The sequence below is a fragment of the Labeo rohita genome, chromosome 12 (assembly GCF_022985175.1).
Source record: "Labeo rohita strain BAU-BD-2019 chromosome 12, IGBB_LRoh.1.0, whole genome shotgun sequence".
NCBI lineage: Eukaryota > Metazoa > Chordata > Actinopteri > Cypriniformes > Cyprinidae > Labeo > Labeo rohita.
The window spans coordinates 19401783-19428113 of record NC_066880.1 but is presented as its reverse complement, the minus strand read 5'-3'; the positions used below and the strand labels follow the sequence as shown (position 1 = coordinate 19428113).

The window sequence follows — 26331 nt, the reverse complement described above, 5'->3', positions numbered from 1 at the left end:
ATGCTCGTCTTGTACTCTTATTCCTCGGCTGGGATCGTTTAGAGCCCTTTTGAAGCTGCACTGAAACTGCATTTTGAAGTTCAAACTCACGGGCACCATAGAAGTCCACTTAATGGAGATAATTCTTGAAATGCTTTACTCAAAAAACATTTCTTTACGACTGAAGAAAGATGACAACGGGTGAGTACATTATCTGTAATTTTTTGTTCTGGAAGTGAACTACTCCTTACAAAAGAATGCTCAAACTGAGTGTTGGCCTGAACGTCTTTTAAATTTAAAATTTAAAAAACTTTTTTTTTTCTCATGCTTTGAACACTGGAAAACACACAGTTTTAGAACATTGAAAAGTTTGCAACAAAAGTTCTAGGAATGTGGCAATCCTATTGTTTGTTTTGTGATCAGTAGTTATGTGATTATTAATGTAACATTTACTGCTAATTACTATTTTGACTAAATTAAAACAAACTCTAAACATAAAAGTAAGTGAATTTTGCAGCACAGCATTATAATGTAGGCTACAGTATAAAAATATTCATGTTTTCAGTTGTTCAAGAAATAAGCATGAACAATCAAATATGCAGCACTGGCTGAAATAGTATGCATATACTGTACTATTTTAGATTGTATTTCTTGGAAAGGGTCATCAGATGCCCATTTTCCACAAGTTGATATGATTCTTTAGGGTCTTAATGAAAAATTACTATAAAATTTTTCAAAGGTAGTGTAAAACAACACTAACCTTGTCAAAAACAGCTAGGAGTTTTGGTGCATGTCCCTTTAAATGCTAATATAGCTCTGCTCACCCCGCCCTCTCTTCCATGGGGTGACAAGCAGTTCTCTGAGACTGTAAACTTTAGCCGCATTTAGGGCAGAACTTGCTAACTAGCACATTTTTAGGAAAGGTGATTTACAAAGATTAATTAAAAAAAAAACTGTATACTCACATCTGTAGGTGAAGCTGGATCACAAATGATTTGTGCAAAAATAGACGCATTTAGGCAGATTGTGGAGCATGTTCCCTTCAAAAACAAAAGTAATCCTTTGCGTCTTCAGCGGCTCAGATGTCGGGAGTAAATGACGACTGCTATGCTCATTATTACATCCAACAACAAAACGCCTCAGTCGCTTAGTAGACATTCTTGTCTTCCCCTGCACCGGCATCGAAACAATGGCAGTCGGACTGTTACAACTCACTCAGGGCGGGTCTAAGGTGAGACTTCCATGTCAATCAACAGTCGTGGGAGTGGCCTTGGTCTGTGTCACGTCATGCAGCCAAGAATCTGAGAATGGCTTGATTTCAGAAAGGGGTTATTATTTATAGGGATTAAAAAAAAACACTGGGTGGATTTTTATCATTATAGGGTGGATGTGTTCACACACTGCAAACACACATTTATGTTCAAACAACATGTAAAACTGAATTTTGCATCAGATGCCCTTTAAGCAAGTTGTTTGACACTATGTAAAGTTTTTTTTGCTTCCACTGAATGTCAGTCATTAAAACGAAAAGGGGTCATATCAGCTATAAAAATATACTGTAATTGTAATTGTTCTGATGATTATGCCATTTGTAGTGAAAACAAAATGCTGTGTCTATAAAATATTAGTATTTTAAACAGAAGAAAACAGTTTGTTCATTCTTTGCTTTGATCTTTCTCTTAGTTCAGCTGGTTTGTGAGCTCTGAGCATGTGATTTAGCTGAAATCTAGAAGACCCACAAACCTGTCAGAGGTAATTGCGCTGCCAACCTGAGCGAGCAGGAAGAGTGTGGTGATAATGTAGGGCAGTATCCACTTTACACCGTGACTCAGAGCTTTACTTACCATAGCAGCCAGAAAATACGTAGCCTGTACTTTTCTTTTTTGAAAGCGCAGCTCTAAAAACATCTCAATAGTTGTGGCTAAGCTGATGTCATTGAGACTACCAAATGAAATTGAAGTCGTAGCTTTTTTGAAAATAGATGATTCATTAATGTGCATCTGCACTCATTGTCCAGCTCTAGTGAAAGTGATTTCTGACAACTTAAATGGGTTAATGTGGTAAAAAGCATTCCCATATCTGTATTAGATAACCCTTCCCGCGTCAAGATCTTTTATGCCGATTAACAATGGTGTGTTCTGTAACCAGATTCCATTACCATGAGGAAAAAAAGAAAGCCTCTTTATGGATTCAGCTGACAGGGTTTGCATTATCCCTGGGCTTTCCACGCTCAGATGCCGCAGCAGATTGTCTCTGTACCAAGGGGCGCATTTACATGCTCCTAATCTCCCCCAGATGTTCTGCAATGACACAGACAGTGATAAAAGGGACATGTCCGGGGACAGTCATGTGACCATTTCACCTCTATTATCGTATTCTATCAGCATCAGTTGGTTGCTTCCTAATCAAACTAACAGTTGGTGAAGCGTTTCTTGTGACAATAAAATTACAGCGGCGGTTGATGATGTTATGGGGGTTTGCGTGGCATCACTGTCATTCACTGAACCACACAACCAGGAAGCAAGCAAGTATTTTCATGTAATTGTTTGTTTATGTAAATATAGGCTAGATAGACATGTTAGACAGTTGCGCTTGTGCCTCATGTTATTTGCAGTGTCTCTCACATGAAATGCCGTTCTAAAAAAGTGGTGCTGAAGTTTAAGTTCCCCTACTATGCTATTTGAAAGGTTCTGAATTAGGGCTGTCACTAATGATTATTTTGGTAATTGAGTAATCTATCAATTATTCTAGCGATTAATCGAGTAATCAGATAATTATATATTTTTTATATAATATATTTTTTTGTAGTAATTAAAATAGTCCTAAGTGAACAATAGCCTTTAAAATGACTCAAAATGCATATAGCAATGAGGCAATAATAATTAGTTCAAATAAAATATCAAAAGCAAGTAATCATATGGTTTTACTGAACAAAACTTTTTAAAAATACATAATGTATCATAAACAATAGAGCTAACGTGCATTACGCATTACAACAGATGCCTGCAGAGGGCGCCAACGGCCTAACGATTGTTTTTACACTTTACTGCGCAATCTAATCCTTGTATTACAAATCGGATGAAATAGCGCACGTTGCGTTCCCAGATGAACGTTATAATAAACCCAAACTCACAACAACATGGAGTTTGAGACGCTCACCTCATGTAAATAATATGTTTGTAAGGCAGCATTTACTGTGAACAGAGTCGCTCTGACAGGCACGCAGTTAACCTATAGTGCATGAAAATAATTAAAGCTCGTATATTAAACTTGCATCGTAAGTATGCAGTGTATGCACCTGCATACATTTATTTAATTGAATTGTGGCGTTTGCGAATTCTTAATAGCATTATGCTTTATTGCAGGGTTGCCTTCAATAAACGCTTTCAGGCTCTGTCTCACGCTCTCACTCTGACCATGTAAATCTCACTCCAAATTGACAACCCTGCTTGCGATTTTAAACAAAGTTTCAGCATTCAAATGTTGTAAGTTTTAATACTAAATTCAAACGATAAATACCGTTTTGGCGCACGTAATGTGGCGTAAATCGTAAAATGTAGAGCTTCTGTTAATGCCAGAGCCATTGAAAAACAAAGCTGCGACGAGCTTTGATCTCGCCGGCGTCGCCGCCACGCGGTCACGTGATTCACAAAGCTCTCAAAACAAACCAGCGTTGTCAGTATATTTGAATGTGTTTTAAGTAGGATAGAGACAACAGCTTCACTATACAGGTATTTGCAGCAATTTCATTCACTATTCCTTTAATATTTTAAGGAGATCATTTAGTAATAAATACTATTTGTCCAGTAATTATGGTCCATTAATGACTTAAAAAAAAAAAAAATATATATATATATATATATATCCAAGCTGAACACACTCCAAGCTGAACTTAAAAGTTGGCAACCCCGCTTTATTGTGATTTTTACATGGGTTTAATATGTGGAATGCGCCTCTTCCGGTAATTTGCCCGATACTGGACAATTGAGGATTGCTAAGAATCGAATACTCCAATAGAATCGAGGGATCGTTGCAGCCCTATTCATAATTTCAAACGATTAATTTGAAGATTCATCTTTCCATGCCTTTGCGTAAGGCTACTCTGCTCTGAATTGTCTAATGAATCAGTCTGTGGTGATTGGTCTACTGCATAGAGTGCACGTCGGAAACAGAACGCCCATTACTGGATTATAGCTTATCAATAATACATCCTATTATAATAATGATAGTGCTCCACTCTGTTCTAAAAATAAAGAATCAGAGGAGAAAAAGTTATTTTACACTTATGTTAGCGAAATGGGCCCAAACAATAATGGTATACACGTCAACCGAACACAGACATTAAGTACTGATAACTCACTGCAGTTTGTAAACCAACGTATTGCTCTATCCTTTGTCATGACTCCAAGCAATAAGAACAACAGACATTCTATATTAATCGACATCTCTAGACAATAGCAGGCCCACAGCTGATTAGCAGAACTATAACGTGAGCTAGCCAGAGACCTACATCTGCACTGAGTGTATATACAACACAACACACAAAACTACATATTTTTGCACGCTCGACAGAACATTAAAGCAACAACTATTAATCATTTTTACATGTTGTGATTCAGAGGAGAAAGCTGGTCCAGACAAACTGGGCACTGACCCATTTAAAAGACAACCGGTTTACGAATCTCACGTTGAACTCGTAGGCGTTGAATCAGACGTCGGTGAAATAGTGGGAAAACAGCAAAAGGTTGTGATTATACTACTGTGGTATCGTGGTGAAGATAAATTTTAACCACTGATTCTTCACAGGCTCATCCTTTGGAGGTGAAAATAAACCAAATTTACTTTCACAGTGCAGAGCTCAGCATATTTTTAGCGTTATTATCCACATTAACAAGCTACAGGGGGTTATTTTAATAATCTCTATATAAATATATGAAAAATAATATGTTTACTTAATATCAATTTAATATTGATTAATAATTATTCATGAAATTTGTTTCTACATTTTTGTGTGTGTGTTATGTAATAAATAGTTATGGCAAATTATAGGACTACATTTATGCCACAAGCAAAATTTTAAAAAGCCCATAAAGTAATTGCATTTTTTTTCCTCCAAATTTTTTTTCTTTAAAGCACTAATTTGTTAATGGAAACACTAGGGAACTGGAATTCATGAGATCAAAACCAGAATCATTAAATTATTTACTGCATGATTCCAATCTCCGCTAAAGGCTTTTTTTTTAACAAAGGACAAGCCATTCAATATGTCCCACCAAAACGTCCCATTTCATTAGAAATTGCATTAAAACAGGAAAGGAAAACTGCCCTCGCCAACTGATTTCATAGGGTCTTTAAACAGTATACAGATTTACTGGGGCCACGGTGGGGGCTGAGCTTGTTGACACTGACACTGCCCTTTGGAACCGAATCACACATGTGCGAAGGGAAAATGATGAGTTAGCATTCTCTTCATCACTTTTCACCAAACATCTGTTTGTTGCTTTAGGGGGGGAAGATACTGCTCAGATAGACTAATGTTGATCAGGTCTCTCTGTCGGTTGTCCGTGAAAACGCTTTCTTCCTTACTGGAAACAGGGGTGTCTTTGAGTAGAAAATATGCATTTGATTCCACAAGGGCTGACCTTTGACCTTCACTACACTCAGTACCTGTGGGCCCTAAATAACTAAAGCAGGTCTTAGTGTGACTGCTTGTTTCCAATAAATAACAGATGTTCCAGACAGGAAACAAGGACAGCATTTTTCTAAAAAAGAGCCCCACATGCTGAAGCGAGTCCATCCACCGTGTTCTCATTAAAGTGTCACTCACAGTCCATTTTAACCTCCGCACTGCTCATCTCATCTGCAGAAGGGACTTGTTGGATGTGTTTTATAGCCCTACGCATCAACCACACATCTATCTCCGTGCTCTTGTCACACTAACCCTGGTGTGTCATCAGACCTGGTGCTGTACAAGCTCTGTGAGTTGACGGCACAGTGTTTCTCTCATTTGATCTGTGCGATGTGAATGCTGCAGGCCTGTTCTTCACAGACAGTAGTGCTGGCGGCTGTCTGAAGTGAGTAGAGAGATGAACTAACCAAGGCCCAGAGGCTTCATCCTGTGCTTCTGTGTTTGTGTGTCTCTGTGCAGTGATGGGGGAGAATCAGAGAAGGATGCTGGAGGCTGTCAGCTACTCTTCCCGCTACGCACTTGGACTCTTCTACAAAGCCGACACACGAATCGACGTCCCTTGGGCGGCCAAGTATGTCTCCAATAATCCCTGCATTCGCTTCATCGCCATAGATGATAAAAAGCGCAATTTAGGTCAGTGCCTTCATATTTCCCTCCTTTCATCTCCAACTCCCGCTCTGACATGTTTCGTTCTGTTTCTCTGCATTTTCTCCTTCTTTTACTGTTTCATGTATCAAGATCTTTCATCACTCTCCACACAAATCTGATTTGGTTTCAAATGCAATGTTTTTCAAATCCAAACCAGTGCCGATTGAGTTTTATACATGGTCGTGGTCATAACTGGTTTCAGACACTGACAGAAGACACACAGTTTAGACGGTGTCACTTTGTGTTTGTATTTAATTATTTATTTATTTTTTGGTTGTCAGCCCTAAAGACATTTCTAATTCCCTTCCCTTCCTGTCCACCCTGTTCCTGTCATTGTATGTTCTATTCTGTCCTTTCTTTAAATTACATTACTGTCTAATTGAGTTTGTCTGCCTTGAGGTGTCAAGAAGGGTTGTGTCTTAAAATTATGCGAAATGCTCATACGTATTCACACAAATGTCTGCACGTATTATAATGTGTGCATATTTCATGTGTGGACATGCATGTTATGTAAGTAATAATAGATGTCAGGCTGCTGAATAAGTGAACCTCATGTAAATTCTGTCATTAATTACTCACCCTCATGTCGTTCCAAACCCGTAAGACCTTCGTTCATCACCGAATCACAAATTAAGGGATTAGTTCACTTCCAGAGCAAAAATTTACAGATAATGTACTCACCCCCTTGTCATCCAAGATGCTTATGTCTTTCTTTATTCAGTTGTAAAGAAATTATGTTTTTTGAGGAAAACATTTCAGGAATTTTCTCCATATAGTGGACTTCAATGGTGCCCCCAAGTTTGAACTTTCAAAATTGTAGTTTATATTTTGATTTTATATTTAGGCTCTAAACAATCCTAGCCGAGGAAAAAGGGTCTTATCTAGTGAAACGACTGGTTATTTTCTAAAAAAAAATCACAAATGTTCACAAATGTTCTAGCTTTGCGATGTGCATGTGTACTCTGCACTCCGGTTGAAGACAGTTAGGGTATGCCGAAAAACTAATTTTCTCCTACAACTTCGAAATCACACTAGATCGCTGTTTTACAGTGTTTGAGCTTCTTTGCACGTTAATTTTGTAAACACTGGGTCAGGACTTCCGCAGTGATGTAGGAGTCCTTATTTTTTTCTAGAGCTTCAGCCTCTCATTTTTACCTGATTTGCTTCAAACTTAATGTCAAACGCAACTGATGTAAAACTGTGAAGAGAATTTGAAAAATGTAGAATTTAAAAATGTACAAATTTTACAATTCTTCTTCCGTTTACTCCTCCAATTGCTGTCATACAATTTTACCAAACATGAGCCTAAATTCGGAACGGTTTTTGGACATCTCGCATGGTGTTGCCATGGCGGAAACAGGAGTTGTCTTAAATCTTTAAAGTACATTGTTCAAACTCTTGTTTTTTTCAGACATTTCAGCTGACAGATGAAGGCTGTAAATACTAAGGTTGTCCACCAGATGGAGTCATAGGATAAAAAATATTTAAAGCCTAAACTTTTTCTGTTCAGTTTCCACCAGTTAGAATGCTAAATAAATATGTACTGTCAATATAGTTTTATATAATTTTTTCACAAATTCTTAAAGATTATTAAAATGATTTTAAATATTATTAAATATTTTAATATATTCTTGCCTTTCTTTGTGTGTGTGTATATCGGTTTCACACTCCTGCTATTTTAGAGTAACCCTTTCATTGCTGTAACCCTAAAAATCAGACTGCCAGAGGGTTAAATCCATTTGCCTGCAGTGCACAGTTTTCCTGATGCTGCAGTTGTGACAATGCCACTGGGGCTTGGGCCCGTCATCGCTGCTTGCAGCTGTATTTAGTTTTTTTTTTGTTTGTTTTCTTTTGTTTTGTTGTTTTCCAATACACTGTTTTATATAAGTGTACACACACTGGCAGCGCCCCTCAGCATCTGTCCATGGCATCTGAAAGCTTTTCAAAATCCTGCCACACCACAGAGACCAACTCACTCAGTTTTTCATTAAATTACATTATATTTGTCCCAAAACACTGTTAATGTGCATAATGACTTCACCCTAGCCTGTAAAATTGTGTGTTGGGCATTTTTCACCGAAAGTTTGTGTTCCCCTGTCTTTCTGTTTGCTCTATTTTTTCAAACATCAAACTTCAAACACCGTTTTTTAAACACAGAATCTTTCAGTTCCACTTTGCTCATGTTTAAAGTGAACTTTTTCTGCCGCTTTGAACCACGTCTGGTGTGCAATACCTGTGAGTTGTTCTAGCTGCGACGTGGCACTGTCCTTCTCGTCTGGTGTGCAAGCGCTTTTAGAAGGTACTCCATGTGGACAGCAGACTGTGAGCCAGCTCACTAGATTTTGAAACACAGATCATGTGTATTCTAGATGTGTTTGTGTCTTGTGTGTTTATGATTTTTGTGTGTGCATGACTGAAAAAGCTTTTGCTCTTGAAGAATTTGCATGTGATTGTGAGTTTTTCCCTCACCGAGCCTGTGTCAGTTCATGACCGTGTATCTGCAGAGGCCCAGTGGAAATAGTCTTGTGAAAACAGCCTCTGCACCTGTCACCTTTCATCCACTCTAGTGTTTCCGAGGGCAACATCATAATTAGGAGAGCTGTTAAATTTTGCATTCTGCTGCGCTGTTCTTTTAGGCCGACACGCTCCTTCCAGCCTCCTCAGCCTTCACGCGGCCATGCTTTAATCTTCATTTTCATTTCTGTAATGTGTTTTGCTTGTAGTTCCAGTAAAGTAGGTCTGAGTCTGATCTCACAGAGCACCCCAAGCTCTCTTTGAAAACTTTTTGGCAGGCCGCTAATGATAAGCTATTACTGTGTTCCTGAACGTCTGGCGAGAAATCCATTTGTGCCGTTCAGTAAATGTGGAATGAGCTAGATCAGGGCTGGATGATGGTTTCCCAAAAACAGAACTGGTTCATAATTAATATGAATTTGATTACATATGATGTCTGAAACTTTTTTACCAAAATGACAAAGAAAAAGGACTTTTAGAGAGGATTCATTTTTGAAAGGACCTTCGAGTTAAAATTATGAACATAGAGCGTCTGTCATTTTACGTATTCATTTCATGCACTGGACCATATTGGGATCGCTGTAGTTAATACTAATGTGTCTGGATGTGGGCGTTACGGATGTTAATGTTCTCTGGATGTGATTAATTGTCTAATTAAAACATTATGTATGTAATTAAAGGAGGAAATTAGAGGAATAGTTCACTCAGTAATGAAAATTTTGTTATTTTTACTCACCCTCATGTCGTTTCTAACCAGTCTGAATTTCTTTTGCCTGTGGAACACAAAAAGAGAATTGTGCCGGTTTGTCTTTTCATTGCAGTTAGTCCCCATGGGAACTGAGTCTTTCAAGCTTAAAAAAGAATGCAAAACACCATAAAGGTATTGTAAAAGTGGTCCATATGACTTACTCTGTATAGCTATATTCTTACATTCTGTATAGTCTTTTGAAATCACACGAGAGTTTTTTATAAAGAACAGGCCGACTTTACTCACTGATAATCCTTCCCTTTAGTGAGCTGCTGTGAATCAAGAACCAGATCAGTCAAATTTGTGAATCATTCAAGCTGGATTTGTGAGCTGTATTCAGTAAAAAGATTGGACTTATCAAGGACAACTCGGTCTAAATGAATGGTATACTTTTATTATACTTTTATATTGCTTTTGATCTTTTTGAAGCATATTTAATGTAATTGAAGGAAATGAGCTTTTATCCTAAAGCATGTCTTCATTTGCGTTCAGCGTTAGACATAAAATGTCGTACAGGTTTGGAATTACAGTACGCAAGTGTGAGATTGTGTGGCTGTGTGTATGATGACTTAAGTAATTTGTAGATGTGATTTGTTCTGTCAGACGTGATGAATTTGTTTCAGCAGTGAAAGGATTACCAAGTTAGTATGTTCTTGACATGTCAGCCTTTATAAGGCGAAACACTTCATGTAAAATAAAATACAGCTCTTATTAGTCTACTGTGGAGTGTTCATCTCATGAGTTATTTTTCATGAACATATTTATCAAAGTGCCATTCATTTCTGTACAGATAAAAAGTTTTTAATGAGAAAAGATTACTGACTCCACTTTCAATTCATATGCAATGCATTTTTTAAATTATTTTCTGTCAGGCAAAAAAGCAGTTTCCTATTTACCCTGTGAACTTTGTGACAAGCTCTTCCCCCACCAAGAAATAAGTGACTCAACCAGCGGGCACAGTGCCAGCCCTCTACCCACGCTCCATGACCTCTCTCTCTCTCTCTCTCTCTCTCTCTCTCGTGCACAGTCACATTCTGGCACATGCACACTTACAAATAAACACTCAAACTCTTTTTTGTAAAGGAAGGTCTCTCTCTCTCACCCTCTGCTTCTCCTTTTCCCCTCCTCTCTGCCTGGCGCCGTGCCAAACACGTATATAGTCTGACTGCTTTGCAAACGGAAAATGACCATGCCTCTGTGTTTCAGCCCAGTACTGATATTCATACTGGTCAGCCAAAGTCAACCTTGACAGGTTAGAACAATAATTTCAGCTCTTATCACTTCGGATACCAAGCTCTTTTTACAGAAACAACACTCCATAGTTGTGAAGTTAATCTTTCCATTGATAAATCTGGACGATTTAAAGTGAAATGTGAAAGTTATGTGGAGCTCTCTGTTAGGTTTCGCTGAAATGCTTGTAAACTCTTACATAAGCTAGTGAATACACTGAAAAAATTGACTTCCTCTTTCCCTCGCTTGAACCATGCCAGGTTTTCAGCTAATATCTGAAACCTTTTCCTGCATCCTCAAACAGCATGTTCTTATTATGCATGATTTCATATTTGTAATTGGTTTTAAGAAATAATAACTTTAACAAAATTGTCTATTAAGCCATTTAGATGTAATCAAAAACCAATTAAGTGAACAAAAAAGGACAAACAAAATAATTGAGTAAAGTATCCTTTTTTTGAAAAAATGTTTTTTTATCGAACAAGGATGCACTAAATTGATCTAAAGTGAAAGCCTTTTACATTGTTAACAAAAAATTCTGTTTCAAATAACAGCTGGTCTATTGAACTGATCTTTCATTCTCCACAAAAATATTACACAGCTCTACTGTTTTAAACATTCATAACAAGAAGAAATGTTTCTTATAAAGCACATCAGCATATTAGAAGGATTAATTCTTAAGAAGCAAATTGGCATATTAGAAGGATTAATAAAGGATCATGTGACACAAAAAAACTGGAGTAATTGCTACTGAAAATTCAGCTTTGTCATCACAGGAATAAATTGAAGTTAAAAAATATAAAGTAGAATATTGCATTACTGTTTTACTGCAATTCTAACCAAATAAATGCAGACTTGGTGAGCATAAAAAATTGGTAACACTTTAGGAACCAATTCACACTGTTAGCTAGCTACTTGTTACCATGCATATTACTAGCATATTGGCTGTTTATTAGTACTTATAAAGCACATATTCTGCATGACCATATTCTACATCCCTAATCCTACCCAATACGTAAACTTAAAGGGGTCATTGGATGCAAAACTCACTTTTACATGTTGTTTGAACATAAATGTGTGTTGGCAGTGTGTGTACACAGCCACCCTATACTGATAAAAATCCACCCAGTGGTATATTTTTTAATCTTTATAGAGAATATCCCCTTTTTCAAAATTTTTAAGAATTCTCAGCTTCTTGTCTGTGTGAAGTCACACCGACCAAGGCCACTCCCACGATAGTTGATTGAAATGGCCATCTTACCTTAGACCCACCCAGAGTGAACTGTGAACAGTCCGACTCCGACCAAGGTTGTGTCGACTCCGGTGCAGGGGAAGACAAGAATGGCTCCTAAGCGACTAAGGTGTTTTGTTGTTGTTGTTTGATGTAATAATGAACATAGCAGTCATCATTAACTCCAGACATCTGAGCCACTGAAGACGCAGAGGATTAACACTACTTTCGTTTTTGAAGAAAATGCGCCCGGCGATCTACATAAATGCGTCTGTGTTTGCACAAATCATCTGTGATCCAGCTTCACCTCAGGCAGAAGTGAGCATAAGGGTTTTTTATGCATCTTTGCAATTCGCCTTCTTAATAATGTGCTAGTTAGCAAGTTTTGTGGCTAAATGTGGCTAAAGAGGGGCAGGGTGAGCAGAACTCATTAGCATTTAAAGCAACACGCAACGTAACAGCTCGCTGTGGAAAGGGCAAGATAAAAAGGGTGTTTTTTTACACTACCACTGAGAGATTTTAACCAAAGTATGTTATAGACTTCTCATTAAGACCATAATGAATCATATCAACTTGTGGAAAATGGGCATCCGATGACCCCTTAAACAACTACCTCACTAACTATTAACAAGCAGCAAATTAGGAGTTTATTAAGGCAAAAGTCATAGTTAATGGTTTGCTAATACTGAGAGTTGGACCTTAAAGTGTGACCAATATATCTTACCATTTCCAGACATTTGAATGATAGTGTACATGCAGATATATAATTTGAGAGAATAATTTTCTTCTTCTATCATTCATCCAACAGAGGCACTTGATTTCTCACATTTACCTTCTCTATTTATACAGTCTGTTACCTGTGGCAGTATTGACTTAACCAGCTTTTCGTACAGGCTTTTCAAACTTTATTCTCTTGTACTGTACATTATACTGGGTGGTCAGGTTTCAAAATTTCACACTATACATTTGTAAACTGGGTAGTTTATTGCATATTTATAAGGTTAATCATTTTGCAAATATAACATGTAACAACTTTGTTTTAATAACTGCTTGCCCACCTGTTGGAAATGTTGCCATGTAGTTGCTCAGGTTATGTGGTCTTCTGTGAAATGCCCTAAACTTTGTTTAGATGCTGTTAGTGATGAAATATTCTTTATTTATTGTTCCTTGAGGCATTTTATCCACAACTATGATTTCAGGAATACTCAATTTATTTATTAGTCCAATATTATTTAAAGACCAGACGTGAGAATAACATGTGAATGTGATTTGCCTGACTTTTTCCACATTTCTTCAAATATTTTTGCCATGTATGCCAGTGGTCATGATTTAAATGGCTCATCGTTCTCTGTTGGTCCATAAAACTTTACTAAACAGAAAAGATCTTACTGAAGTATAAAGCCCCTCCCCACAGGTGATCCATAAAGTCAATGTGTTACCATGTGAATCTGCCAGAGGCTTCAATATTAAGTTTTGCCAGTCTCTGAGGTCTTATTCAGACCTAGCCCTCGTTTCTTGAGTGTTGATCAATGATGGCTTTCAGCATCTTCATCCTACTTGGAGTCACTGCGCCAAATCACTCCAGCTGCTTAAACACAGCCCCTATGTTTATGGAGCCCAATAAAGCATGATTTCCTCCCAATCATATTAAATATGTGTTTTAAAACAGTGTCATTAGAGAAATGACTACACTATGTGCAAGGCTAATATATCAGGTCTGGTGTCAGTCACGGGTCGCGTCTCTGGCAATGGGCTTGGCCCGTAAAGCATTAGATCATGGGGTTTGGTGTGCCCATAGATGATATCACTGAGAAACCATCGTCTGGAGAAGAGAAAGTTGGATACTAAAACTTAACACTATTCACGCTAACATGTTATGACTAACAAATAAAGATGGCCATGGCACATTCACAGTGAATATGAAACAGCTAGCTTGACTTGTTAAAGGAGAAGTCCACTTCCAGAACAACAATTTACAAATAATTTACTCACCCCCTTGTCATCCTTGTCTTCCTTTCTTCAGTCGTAAAGAAATTATGTTCATGACGGTTAGGGTATGTCGAAAAACTCCCATCTCATGTTCTCCCCTAACTTCAAAATCATCCTATATCGCAGTTTTACCTTTTTTGTTAAGGCTGTTTGATCTTCTTTTCATGTTCACTTTGCAAAGACTGGGTCGGAACTCTGCAGTAATGTAGGATGATTTTTAAATGATTTTGAAGTTGAGGGAGAAAATGCAGTCTGAGTTTTTCGACATACTCTAACTGTCTTGAGCCAGAATACACAGAGTTCAAGGACTGCAAGGCAAGACGAATGTTTGAGAATAAAAAGTATTTAAAGGGGTTTTTTTTTTTTTCATGTAAATAACTGATCGTTTTGGCTAGATAAGACGCTTCTTCCTCAGCTCAGATAGTTTAGAATTGCATTTGGGATTGTTTGAAGCTGCATTTAAACTGATTTTTGGAAGTTCAAAATCGGGGCACCATGGCAGTCCATTATATAGGGAAAAATGCTGAAATGTTTTCCTCAAAAAACTTAATTTCTTTACGAATGAAGAAAGAAAGACATGAACATCGTGGATGACAAGGGGGTGAGTACATTATAGGTGAATCTTTGTTTTGGAGGTGGAGTTCTCCTTTAAAAGCATAATTCACAAAGCATAATTTAATTTTGTCATCACTTACTGAATCCAAACCTGTATGGACACAAAAAAGTCCATGGGATCGAATGTTGTTTAGTCCCCATTAGCAAAATCATTTGAAACATTCTTCCAAATATCTTCTATAATCTAAATTCTTGTTTTCCACAGAAGAAAGAATGGTTTGAAATGACATGAGGGTAAGCAAATGAGGTCTCTTTAAAATACAATGCATATTATGTCATTATGTCACTTTAAATCATGGAAAAGTATTTAAAAGTATGATTACAAAATGATTTATAACATTTTCTGCTGTCTCTGCTGTTTATCTGACCCTCATTTCTTCATCCATTTGAAATTGTTTCCCACTATAGCACACAATATGGGATCTGAGTATGTTTTTGAATGACTTCATAAGCAGCCACATGTGAGCTTAATAAACTGTGTGTATCATTGGCAGCATCAGAGAACTGCGGACCTTCTGTGGTGGTGCACACTAGTGTGCCCTTTGGCATCCAGCACCTGGAGGAGGAGAAGGATGTGGTACAGCCCATCATCCTGGAAGAGCTGGAAAAGGTGTTGCCAGAGCTGCCTCAGCCTGACAACATCAAATGTCAGAAGTGGAGATACTCACAGGTGAGACAACATTATATATGCTATCAATCAAACGAGTAAGTCAGATGTTCTTTTTTTTTTGTGAAAGAAATGAATACACGTTCAATGCTCCTTTTCAAACTTTACAATTAATTGCTCTGAAACACCGAGTTCACTTTGAACTTTGACATCAGATAGCTTGATGGAGAGGTTTATAGATTTTTAAACTGGGGCACTGAAAGCAGTACCATAATAAAAAAAACATTATTTAGTCATTTTTATCATCCCCCATTCAATCCCGGGTCAGTCCTTTATAATTCATATATGGTTCATTATTTTTAGATTTGATTTATATTTCATGTAATTTTATGATCCGCTACATTTTGAATTATCTTTGTAAGGGTCCAGTGTAATCTGTGTGATGATATATAGCAAGAGTGAAACAGAGCTGTTTTGCCTTATTCAGGCAACTGCTAGCAATAGAAGCCTCCCTGCTATACAGCAGAAGACATTCATTTTTTATTAAGCCAGACTGATGGTGTCTTCAAACTTAAGACTTGTTTTCAAGTATTAAAGGAGAAGTTCACTTCCACAGCAAACATTTACAGATAATGTACTCTCCCCTTTGTCATCCAAGATGTTGATTTCTTTCTTTCTTCAGTCATAAAGAAATAGTTTTTTGAGGAAAACATTTCAGGATTTCTTTCAATATAGTGGAGTTTGAAAATACAGCTTTAAAGGGCTCTACAGAAAGAAGGGTCTTATGTAGCAAAATGATTGGTTATTTTCTAAAAAAAAAAAAAAAAAAGGACAATTTATATACTTTTTAACGTCAAATGCTTCTCTTGTCTAGCTCTTCAAAATCATCCTAAATTGCTGTTTTACCTTTTTCGTAAAGAACATTTGACCTTCTTTGCACTTTCACTTGGTAAACTCTGGGACGGTACATCTGCAGCGATGTAGGACGATTTTAATGTTGTTTTTCGACATACCCTAACTGTCTTAATCCTGAAATGTTTTCCTCAAAAAACATAATTTCTTTACGACTGAAGAAAGAAAGACATGAACATCTAGGATGACAAGGGGGTGAGTAAATAATCTGTAAATTTTTGTCCTGGAAGTGAACTTCTCCTTTAACACCTGTTTTATTTTTCCTATACCTTTGACAGGTATTTTAGTTCATGTTTTAAGCGTAAGCCTCACTAAATTGTGTTAGATTTCTGCTTAAAACAAGAAGTAATACACTTAATTTAAGACATGTTACCTGTTTTATTATCTTGTATTCTTTTGTTACTTTAATAAATATGGCATGAAAAATACACTTTTTACTAGAAAACACAAAATACAGATTAAGAAAGAAAAAACTAGTTTAACTTTTTCAAAAGAGGCTTGGTAGATTCACACACATAGAAATCCATACTCTCCCCCCACTCACTTGGCTCACACACAGTCTTACAGTAGTACTTTATGCATTCGCACACTGTGTGGGACTGCGCCCTTTCTTGCACAGTTGCATTCTCTCTCACACACACACACAGACGTTCTCTTTCGAAGCCCCCACACTCTGAGCTCCTCTGTGACACACAGCACTGGGCCTCAGTTTGAGGTCAGAGGACATAGAACATCTGTGTGGGAGCGCTGAGCTCGCTGAGTGCCAGAGAGTGGGCCAAGGCCCGTTTAGACTGCACAGGCGGGAACACAACTTACTCACACATGCACACACATACGAAAACACACACCTGTGCACGTGCCAGTTCTTGGTCAAACACACAGAGGGCATGGAGCAGGAGTCGGTCTTACAGTCATTTGCCACATCACAGTTTGCTGAGCATAAACCGGCAACATGCACTCGCACTCACCACATGTCAAAGTCATTGACTCCTCTGGACTCTAATGGCTGGAAAGACTCTTCATGAGTCATGACTTTCAATCTACTGTAAATGTAGACTGCTTTTTTGTAACACTACATTGTTGGAGCGCAGAACATGTGCATTCCTTTTTTATCACTCACGCTTAATAATACATAACTTCAATGCATAATTAAAAGGCATGGTGGATAATGCACACACCACCTCTGGTGTGCATTAACATCTGGTGTGGTCTAGGTGTATCATTAATATCATTAACAAAATGTGTAGGATTTAAGGCTGTCAAGGAAAATGTATTTATGTGATTAATAAAAAATACAATGTATAATAATGTACTATAAAAAATCATTAAATCCAAAGACAATGTTTAAAAATAAAGTGTTTAAAATAATTTTAAAAATCTTAAAATGATAAAATGTAACATGAATTCACCATGACAAACGTGTCAGTAAAAGGAATAAACAGGACATTTTAGTGTAAACATCAAGTACTGAACATCGACTATCACATGTAAAACTTATTCAGTGCAGTCTGGATTGTATTTTCTTGTACGTCTTACAGTGTTGTTCATGAAGGTGAGGACCTCTGCTTCTACAAAGTTATGAATTTGTGCCAAAATATTAGTTTATTGGACAAGCAATCTTAGACACCACCATCACAAGATATCAAAAGTCAAAACTGTTCTTCTCCCTTTTAAAATTGATAAGCTTATTAATTTTTATATTGTAAATGGATGGTTTTACATTTAGCATTACATTTAGGTTTTACATTTAACAATTTGAACAAATGTGCTACCTATATATGGGTCACTGCTATAAAAAAGTTTGCATATTTCACAACTTAATGTGTTGGGTTTACAGCTTCTAGAACTTGTTGCGACAGAAATCCTTAAAGGAGAAGTCTACTTCCAGAAGAAAAATGTACAGATAATGTACTCACCCCCTTGTCATCCAAGATGTTCATGTCTTTTTTTTCTTGCTCTCCCTGAACTCTGTGTATTCTGGCTCAAGACAGTTAGGGTATGTCGAAAAACTCCAATCGTATTTTCTCCCTAAACTTCAACAATCATTTCAAAATCATCCTACATCACTGCAGAATTTCTGACCCAGTCTTTAGAAAGTGAAGATCAAAGATGCAAAGAAGATCAAACGCCCTCAACAAAAAAGGTAAAACAGCGATATAAGACGATTTTGAAGTTGAGGGAGAACATGAGGTGGAAATTTTTCGACATGAACCGAAAAAAAAAACAGTTCAGGCACAGTGAGACAAGATGAGCGTTTGACATTAAAAAGTATATAAATTGTATTATTTTAATGAAAATAACCGATCGTTTCGCTAGATAAGACCCTTCTTCCTCGGCTGTGATTGTTTACAACCACATTTGGGATCGTTTGAAGACGCACTTAAACTGCATTTTGGAAGTTTAAAATCTGGGCACCATACCAGTCCATTATATGGAGAAAAATCCTGAAATGTTTTCCTCAAAAAACATAATTTCTTTACGACTGAAGAAAGAAAGACATGAACATCTTGGATGACAAGGGGTGAGTACATTATCTATAATTTTTTGTTCTGGAAGTGAACTTCTCCTTCTCCCTGAACCACTGTAATTCTCCTAGAATTGAAGCAAATAATTGTTTACTTAAATGGGTAGTTTACTCAAAAATTTGAATTTTGTTATAATTTACTCTCCTTAATGGAATTCCAAGCCTTTATGACAGACCTTTTATTTAGTGGTGAACTGTCCCTTTAATGAGTTTGTTGCAGCCAGCCCCTGTAGTTTGATGCACCAAAGTTCTGACACACTGGATCTTTAATGTCTGAATATACACCAGAGGAACGTGGAGTAAAGCAGATTTAAGGAGGTTAGGGAGTTCAGCCTTACTTACTTCAGCGTACCTCTGAAATAAACCAAACAATTTGTTCTTGGCCATGTTTCAGGCCAAACGTTTATCAATTGATTTACACACAGATTACCATTTAAAGATACAAGAGGGGAGGGGGAGTTTGGACAGAATGATGATAGTGCTCAGCCTGTAAGATGCCTAGTGAAAGCCCCAGGAAATGGACACTATTTCCTTGGCTCTAGTGCGTTGCACCTCGATGTTTATCTGGCGGAGGGTTGGGGCCAGCCGAAGTCTTTGTAATGGGCCGTGCAGGGAATGTGTTTACTCTCAGTAGTCATTTACATGCTGCATTTCTACATTTAAACATTGTACAGAGACACTGTTCTAGCTGTGTTCTAGCTGTGGCTCTTTTTGAGTTATCTGCAAACGTGGGTCAGATTTACAATGAGGACCTGTATCATTGACTGCCGACTGTAGAATACATACATCATTTTAATGGGCTATAGAGGCAGTTTATAAAGGAGATCAACCCAGATATTTAGTTTACAGTGCAACATGACTGTCCTCTGTAAATATTAATATATAAAAAGCTTCAGAGTTACAGGACATTCAGCATATACCGAGCAGCCACAAATTTTCAAAAACTAACTTCCAAGTTCTTAACTTTCAAAAAACTAACTTTCAAATGCGTAACTTTCAAAAACATATAGGTTACATATGTAGCCCTCGTTCCCTGATGGAGGAAACACAGACGTTATGTTGTGACGACATTAGGGGTCTTCTCCTCTGAAAAGGAAACACCTTCCTGCTTTTAATGCATTTGAGAAAGCAACACACACCAATCTTCCCTTGTAATGAACTGTAATGAGAAGCATTTCTAAAGCTGTTATCCAACAAAAGAGAACATTATAACTTACTAAACAAAATCAGTTGAATGTTAGAAATAACTTTCTTTTGTGATCTTATGTGATTCTTATTAAAGAATGATGCAGAAATATATATTCAATACTGTAAAAAAGGCTATGTCGATTAGCAATACATTATATTGTATTATTGCATCCCTACTATTTACTGTAAAATACTGTATAACAGGAATAGCACAAAGGTGTGTGTGACTGAGTGCAAACCCTGAGTACTAACCCTTGGAAAATATCTATTATTAAATCTTGCATTTTGTACGTTGTGCAAAAATACGATTTTGAAATTAACAGATTTTGAAAAATAGGATTTGAATTTCTTAACAGAAGGAATTTTCAACTTCCAGAAAAAGAATGCCCAGATCTTTTTTTTTTCTCAGCCAGGCTAAATGGAACGTTGGGGAAGCGTGCCTAGGTTTAAGGTAGAAGGCCATTACAGAGACCACATCCTACCCATAGGAAGGTGACATGTGGAGATACTGACATGGAATGACCTAAGGGGCAGTGCTACATATAGATGGGTCTCAGAGGCAGGACCTACCTGGGAGTAGGGATGGAATTACTATCAGCAAATACTGATTTACCATGAGGGAAATCCTATCGTGGAATAATTTGCATATGGGATTGGCCACAGGGAAATATGGGACACCTAGCCCAGTACAGAAGCTGACCAGAGCTCCGGGCATGCTAACTCAAGTACTGGGCTTGGCATCAGACTCCCCTGCCGATTCTGACTACCGGGGTGCTGGAGGATGCTCGACCAGGGTTCGCCGACAGGGAAACTCTACCAAGTCTTCTTCCTGCCACTTACCTATTACCCAACACACGGGAAGAAACCAGCTCTACGCGAAGGTTGTAAATCCTTGCGAAGGTGTTAGGTGTTGCCCAGTCCACAGCTTTGCAGATATCCACTATCCAGTAAGCCAACCTCTGCTTGGAGACAGCCCTCCCCTTCGGCTGGCCTTTCTTTGCAAAGAAAGTGCTGCTTAGAGCTTCTGAAGCTCTGGGTGTGGTCCACATATATGTGCAAGGCGCATATGGGACACAGCAATGCCAAGGCTGGATCTGACTCCTCAAGGGGCAGTGCTTGCAGGTTCAGGTTCACTCACCAGAGATCTTGTCGCGAGGAGCATGAGTTCCAAAAACCAGCTCAGTGTGGGCCAGTAAGTCGCAACCAGCAAGACCTGTTCCCCGTCTTCCCTGACCTTGCACAATGTCTGTGCGAGAAGGCTCACTGGGGGAAATGCATGTTTGCATAGGCCCTGGGGTCAGCTGTGTGTCAGTGCATATATGCCGAGGGGGGCCTCAGTCAGAGAATAGTAGAGCTGGCAGAGGTAGAACTCGTGGGAAGCAAACAGGTCTACCTTGGCTTCCCTAAATCGATTCCAGGTCAGCTTGATCACCTGGGGATGGAGTCGCATTCTCTGGGGAGCGTGAGCTGTCATGAGAGTGCGTTGGCTGCACAATTGAGCTCCTCATGAATGTGGACAGTGCACAGTGATTTGAGCCACATCTGACTCCAGAGGAGGAGATGGCAGGCGAGACGTGATCATAGATCTCCCTAGCGGTTGATGTCTGATACAGCAGCTGTGTTGTCCAAGCGGACATACATGTGCTTGCTTTGCAGTAGTGGCCAGAACCACTGCAGGGCTAGAAGCACTGCCAGCAACTCCAGGCAGTTGATGTGCCAAAGCAGTTGAGGCCCTGTCCAGGACCTCGAGGCTGCCTGCCTGTTGCATGTAGCACCCCAGCCTATCCTGGAGGCATCTGTTGTGACAACATCATGCTGGGACACTTGTTCTAAGGGCACCCCGGCCCGTAGAAAGGCAAGGTCTGACCAGGGGCTGAATGTGCGCTGATACATCGTTGTGTGATGGTGACACTCGATGTGTGCCACGGCATCCTGCCTCTGAAGGACGGCAGTTCAGTAGTTCTGAAGACAGTTCAGCACTGATTGGACACGCTTGTTGGTAAGGCATGCCAATATGTTTACCGAGTCCAACTTCATAACAAGAAAAGAGATTCTCTGCATGGGGAGAGCTTGCTCTTTTTCCAGTTGACCTAAAAGCCCCAACCGGCTATGGTGCCAGAGCACCAGGTCCCTGTGATCGCACAACTGCTCTCATGACTGAGCCATGATGCCCACTTTCCGTAGTAGTGCAAGGACACCCTATGCAACTTTGGTAAAGACGCAGGCGGACAGGTACAGCCCAAAGGGTAGGACCTTATACTGATACTCTCGACCCTCCAATGCAAACCGTTTATGTTGAGGAAGAATTGAGACGTAAAAGTACACATCCTTCAGGTCAACTGTTGCAAACCAATCCTGGAGCTAGAGGTACATGACGAAGCATTGCATCATTGAACCGCAGTCTCTTGGCCACTGGTGATAGCGGCATTGTGGGTAAGAGTGAGGAAGCGGTGCGTCGCTCACTGTCAACCCTCGAGCCATACAACCCAAAGGACCCAATTTTTTTTGAAAATGTGAGACTGGTGGCTGTTGAGCCATTGATGAAACAAAAAGAAAACAAAACAAAGGATTCACTGCCCAGCCCTCCTCCAGAGGAAGGAGTGATGCTGTCTTTGCCATCTCCTGCAAAAGAGCAGCTTCCTTAATCTCCGGTTTTCCCATGTCAGGGCCGCTTTGCCGTCTTCTTCTGACTGACCACCATCTTGCTTGGAGCAAGATGTGTTTAATGGCCTCAGTCTGCTTCTGTACTGCAAAGAAAGGCTGGACAATATCCTCGGCAGTGTTGACAAAACTGCATAGCGATGCTCATGACTGCCTGGGCAAGCATGGCCCTCAGTTCTGAGTCCAATTCAGCGGAAGCCACAACACCAGAGGGGGGCAACCCTGCCGAATCTTCATCCTTAGAGGACGATAGCCCATCCCCGATGGTGCTATCAACATCTGATCCTTTGGTGGAAGATTCTGTGTATGCCCAGACATGGAAGCAATCGTGGCTGCCATTAGATGACAAGAACCAAGAGAACACAGACAGAGTGCCATCTTTAAAAAGACGCAGACTGTCCGCGATTTGCTCTTTAGAGAAAACTGCTCTTTTAGAAACTGAAGTGCCCAGGGGAATCACTGAATAGGGGGACACCACACTGTCTCTTTGGTAAGTAGGTTTGTATTGTAGTAAAACAATACTCTGCCCCGCAGCAAAAATCTGAATGAGTAGATTCATGCCGTCATCTTATATACCATATGTAAGGGGGAGTGGTTTGTCATGCAAAATCCACTCGCCAATTCTTATTGCCCTTTTCTCTTAAACTCAGAAGTGATTGGAGCTCCCAAGTAAGATCCCTTATATTGTCACAACATAACTCGTAGTGACCAACAGATTCTTAAACTTTGAAACTTAATTTTCAAAAATTAACATTCAAGTGCTTAACTTTCAAATGCCTAACTTTAAAAAAACTAACTTTCAAATGCTTAACTTTCAAAAGCTAACTTTCAACTGAAAGATCTTTCAGAAATGCCTAACTTTGAAAAACTAGCTTTCAAGTGCTTAACTTTCAAAAACTAACTTTCAAATGTAACTTTCAAAAAGTATTCTTCAAATACATAACTTTGTAAAAAAACTTTTTTTAACTTATTTATTTATTTTTTTTTATCTTAAACCAGGGCTTTGACAAACTTTGCTTTTCTAGTTATAACCTGGGTTACGCATGGGTCACACATACCATGTGTTCTTTAAAACCCACAACCCACAGAGACAGTGAATATCATCCAAATTCTGCTTATTTTACCATCAAGTTTATTCTTGACTCTGGTTGACCCAATGAAGGCGCCTCCACTGCTATTAAAAGCTCTATATTTAACCAAATATATTAACAGCCCTTTCCCTCCCCCATCTCTTGTGAGAATCTCCCTTATGAGGAAACAAAGCTACAGAGCATCCAGGGCCATCATGCACCTACAACTGTGAATCCTGGTAGTCTAGTGGTGGACATTTTCATAAAAAACTTTCATTGAAATGGATATACAGTATAATCTCATGAATTCTAGAAGTCTTTGGTGGTGTTGCGCTGACAAATTAATTACATATAGATGGATAGTCTGTCAGCTGTCCTCTCCCTTTGTGTCTAATAGATGAGTAAAAACTCTATTTACACTTTTGGTAAAATAGTATCACCACAATATTTTCCACTGTCATTGAAAAAGAGCCTGGAGTCCTAAAGCCACAGTGTTGTTTTCCTGATATTAAAGGAAGACTTTGTCCATCTAAAGACTAATTAGTTTTACATTTTACATGGGCCACAAAGAGTTGTCAAACAGGTCTGTTAGGCTGCATTCAGAACTGTGCTGTATTTAAGTACTGTCATGCACTCAGACCGGCTTCACACCAGCTTCCAATTCAACCGTTGCTATCTATGATCTCTTGAGATCATTCAAAACATCACAAATGACTCCACCCTCACAGTCACCGCCCAGATGTATAGTAATATTTCTGTTGTAAATGAGGAAAGAGATAAAAGAGAGAGAGAGAAGCCTTCTTGTAAACATTGTGCTGATTGAATAAGCTCTCAAGAAATGACTGTACACACTATACACTTTCAGTAATCATTTGATTCAATACATTCAGTTATAATTGTTTGCAGAGTCAGGTTTTTAGTTCAGTTCTTTAATATAAAAATGACAAAAGTAAGTGTGTGTGTATGGCATGAAATGATCAGTCCAATAAACATATGCAGTTTTATGGTATGCATCACACACAGAAATGTTTCACAAAGTTATATGAACATAATACTTTCAATGTGCATTTATTTGCATATCCATCCACACAAATCCCCACTCAAAGAGAGAACAGGCCCTTTGCACGCACGTTTTTTTTTTTTTTTAACGGCTCTGTTCAATATCAGAATAAAAATGAGGTTGCATCGGTTATTGGATGTCCAATCACTCAATTTTGTTGTTCTCTAATTAGGTGACAAGATCAGTGGCTGATTGCCCAGGGCAGATGACACTGCACTCCCAGCCTCTGCTGGTGTGTGGGGGGGACGGCTTCACACACTCCAATTTCGATGGCTGCATCGAGTCTGCCCTAAAGGTCTTCGAGGTTCTGAAGTCTTCTCTCTGAAAGGGGGGTTGGGAAAGTATGCCTTCATTTTGGGATTTTGTTGTGGAGGATGGCACATTGATTTAGATTTAAGCCCCTCCCTGCAGGAAGATGGATGAACTGGACAAAGCGCAGTAGAACTGTCTCGCCTGTGTCTGCAGACATACATTTTGTTACAAAAACCAATTATACCGTCTGTGCCGGATGCTGAGGATTAGAGGACAACAGAGCACTGTGCAAGTTCAGTTGTGACAGAGGCAGATGCCTCATACTGGCTCAATGTCTTGAACTACGGTTTTCTGATGTGTAGCAAATATTATGTATGCATTCAAGTACTGTCAGCCTTCTCCTGTGATAGTTTCAGATTAATAAAATAATTAAAACATGCTTAAATGCATCTCTGTATGTGGATAGGTGACATTCTGTGATGTGACATGCTATACTCCATTTAAAAAGCAAAACGTTTTTGGTATTGTGGAACGTTATGGTATTATGCTTTTGTCATTAAAATTCTAAATTATATAATTATAGTAATTAATATATTCATTAATTGTTAGGTAATTACTTTTAATTAATTTACATTTTTACAACAAAATAAGAATTATTTTATACTAACATTAAATGAGTTTACTTCCAGAACAAAAATTTACAGATCATTTACTCACCCCCTTGTCATCCAAGATGTTAATGTCTTTCTTTCTTCAGTCATAAAGAAATTATGTTTTTTGAGGAAAACATTTCAGGATTTCTCTCCATATAGTGGACTTCTATGGTACCCGCGAGTTTGAATTTCCAAAATGCAGTTTAAATGCATCTTCAAAGGGCTGTACATGATCCCAGCCGAGGAAGAAAGGTCTTATCTAGCGATATGATCAGTGATTTTATAAAAAAAAAAAAAATAACAATTTTTATACTTGTCTAGCTCTGCTTGTACTTGTGTGTTCCAGTTCAAGACAGTTGGGGTAGGTTGAAAAACTTCTGTCTCATTTTCTCCTTCTATTAAGGTGGGATAAGGGTAAGGTTAGGGACAGGTTTGGTGGTATGGGTAAGTTTAAGGGTGGGTTAAGGTATAAGGGATGGGTCAACAGTGTAATTATAAATATATTTACAGATATTATTTATAGATGTAATTACATATAGGTACTTTTAAAAATGTAAGTGCAATGTAAACACATCCGTGTACACAGTAAGTTCATTGTACCAAATTATTAATTTAATTGTCAGTACGTAGTAGTTAAGGCCACCTAATATAAAGTGTGACCCAATTTCTCAGTAAAAGAGTTAAAGCAATGGTTGTGAGGAAATAAATAACAATTGAGAAAAATAGTTAAATGTGAGCTATAAAAGTTATTTTGTAAGACA

At 38.4% G+C, this 26331-nt stretch overlaps 1 protein-coding gene across 2 annotated transcripts in view; it reads left to right on the top strand.

The window, feature by feature from the left end:
- The window catches only part of rnls (renalase, FAD-dependent amine oxidase), a 51697-nt gene extending 25817 nt beyond the window's left edge, over positions 1 to 25880 (top strand). For both annotated transcript variants that reach the window (XM_051125144.1, XM_051125143.1), the window contains exons 5-7: positions 6128 to 6301; positions 15138 to 15313; positions 24838 to 25880. In XM_051125144.1, the coding sequence (XP_050981101.1) occupies positions 6128 to 6301; positions 15138 to 15313; positions 24838 to 24990 (503 nt within the window). In that variant the 3' untranslated portion in view covers positions 24991 to 25880. The remainder of the gene's footprint in view (positions 1 to 6127; positions 6302 to 15137; positions 15314 to 24837) is intronic.
- The last annotated feature ends 451 nt before the right edge of the window (positions 25881 to 26331 follow it).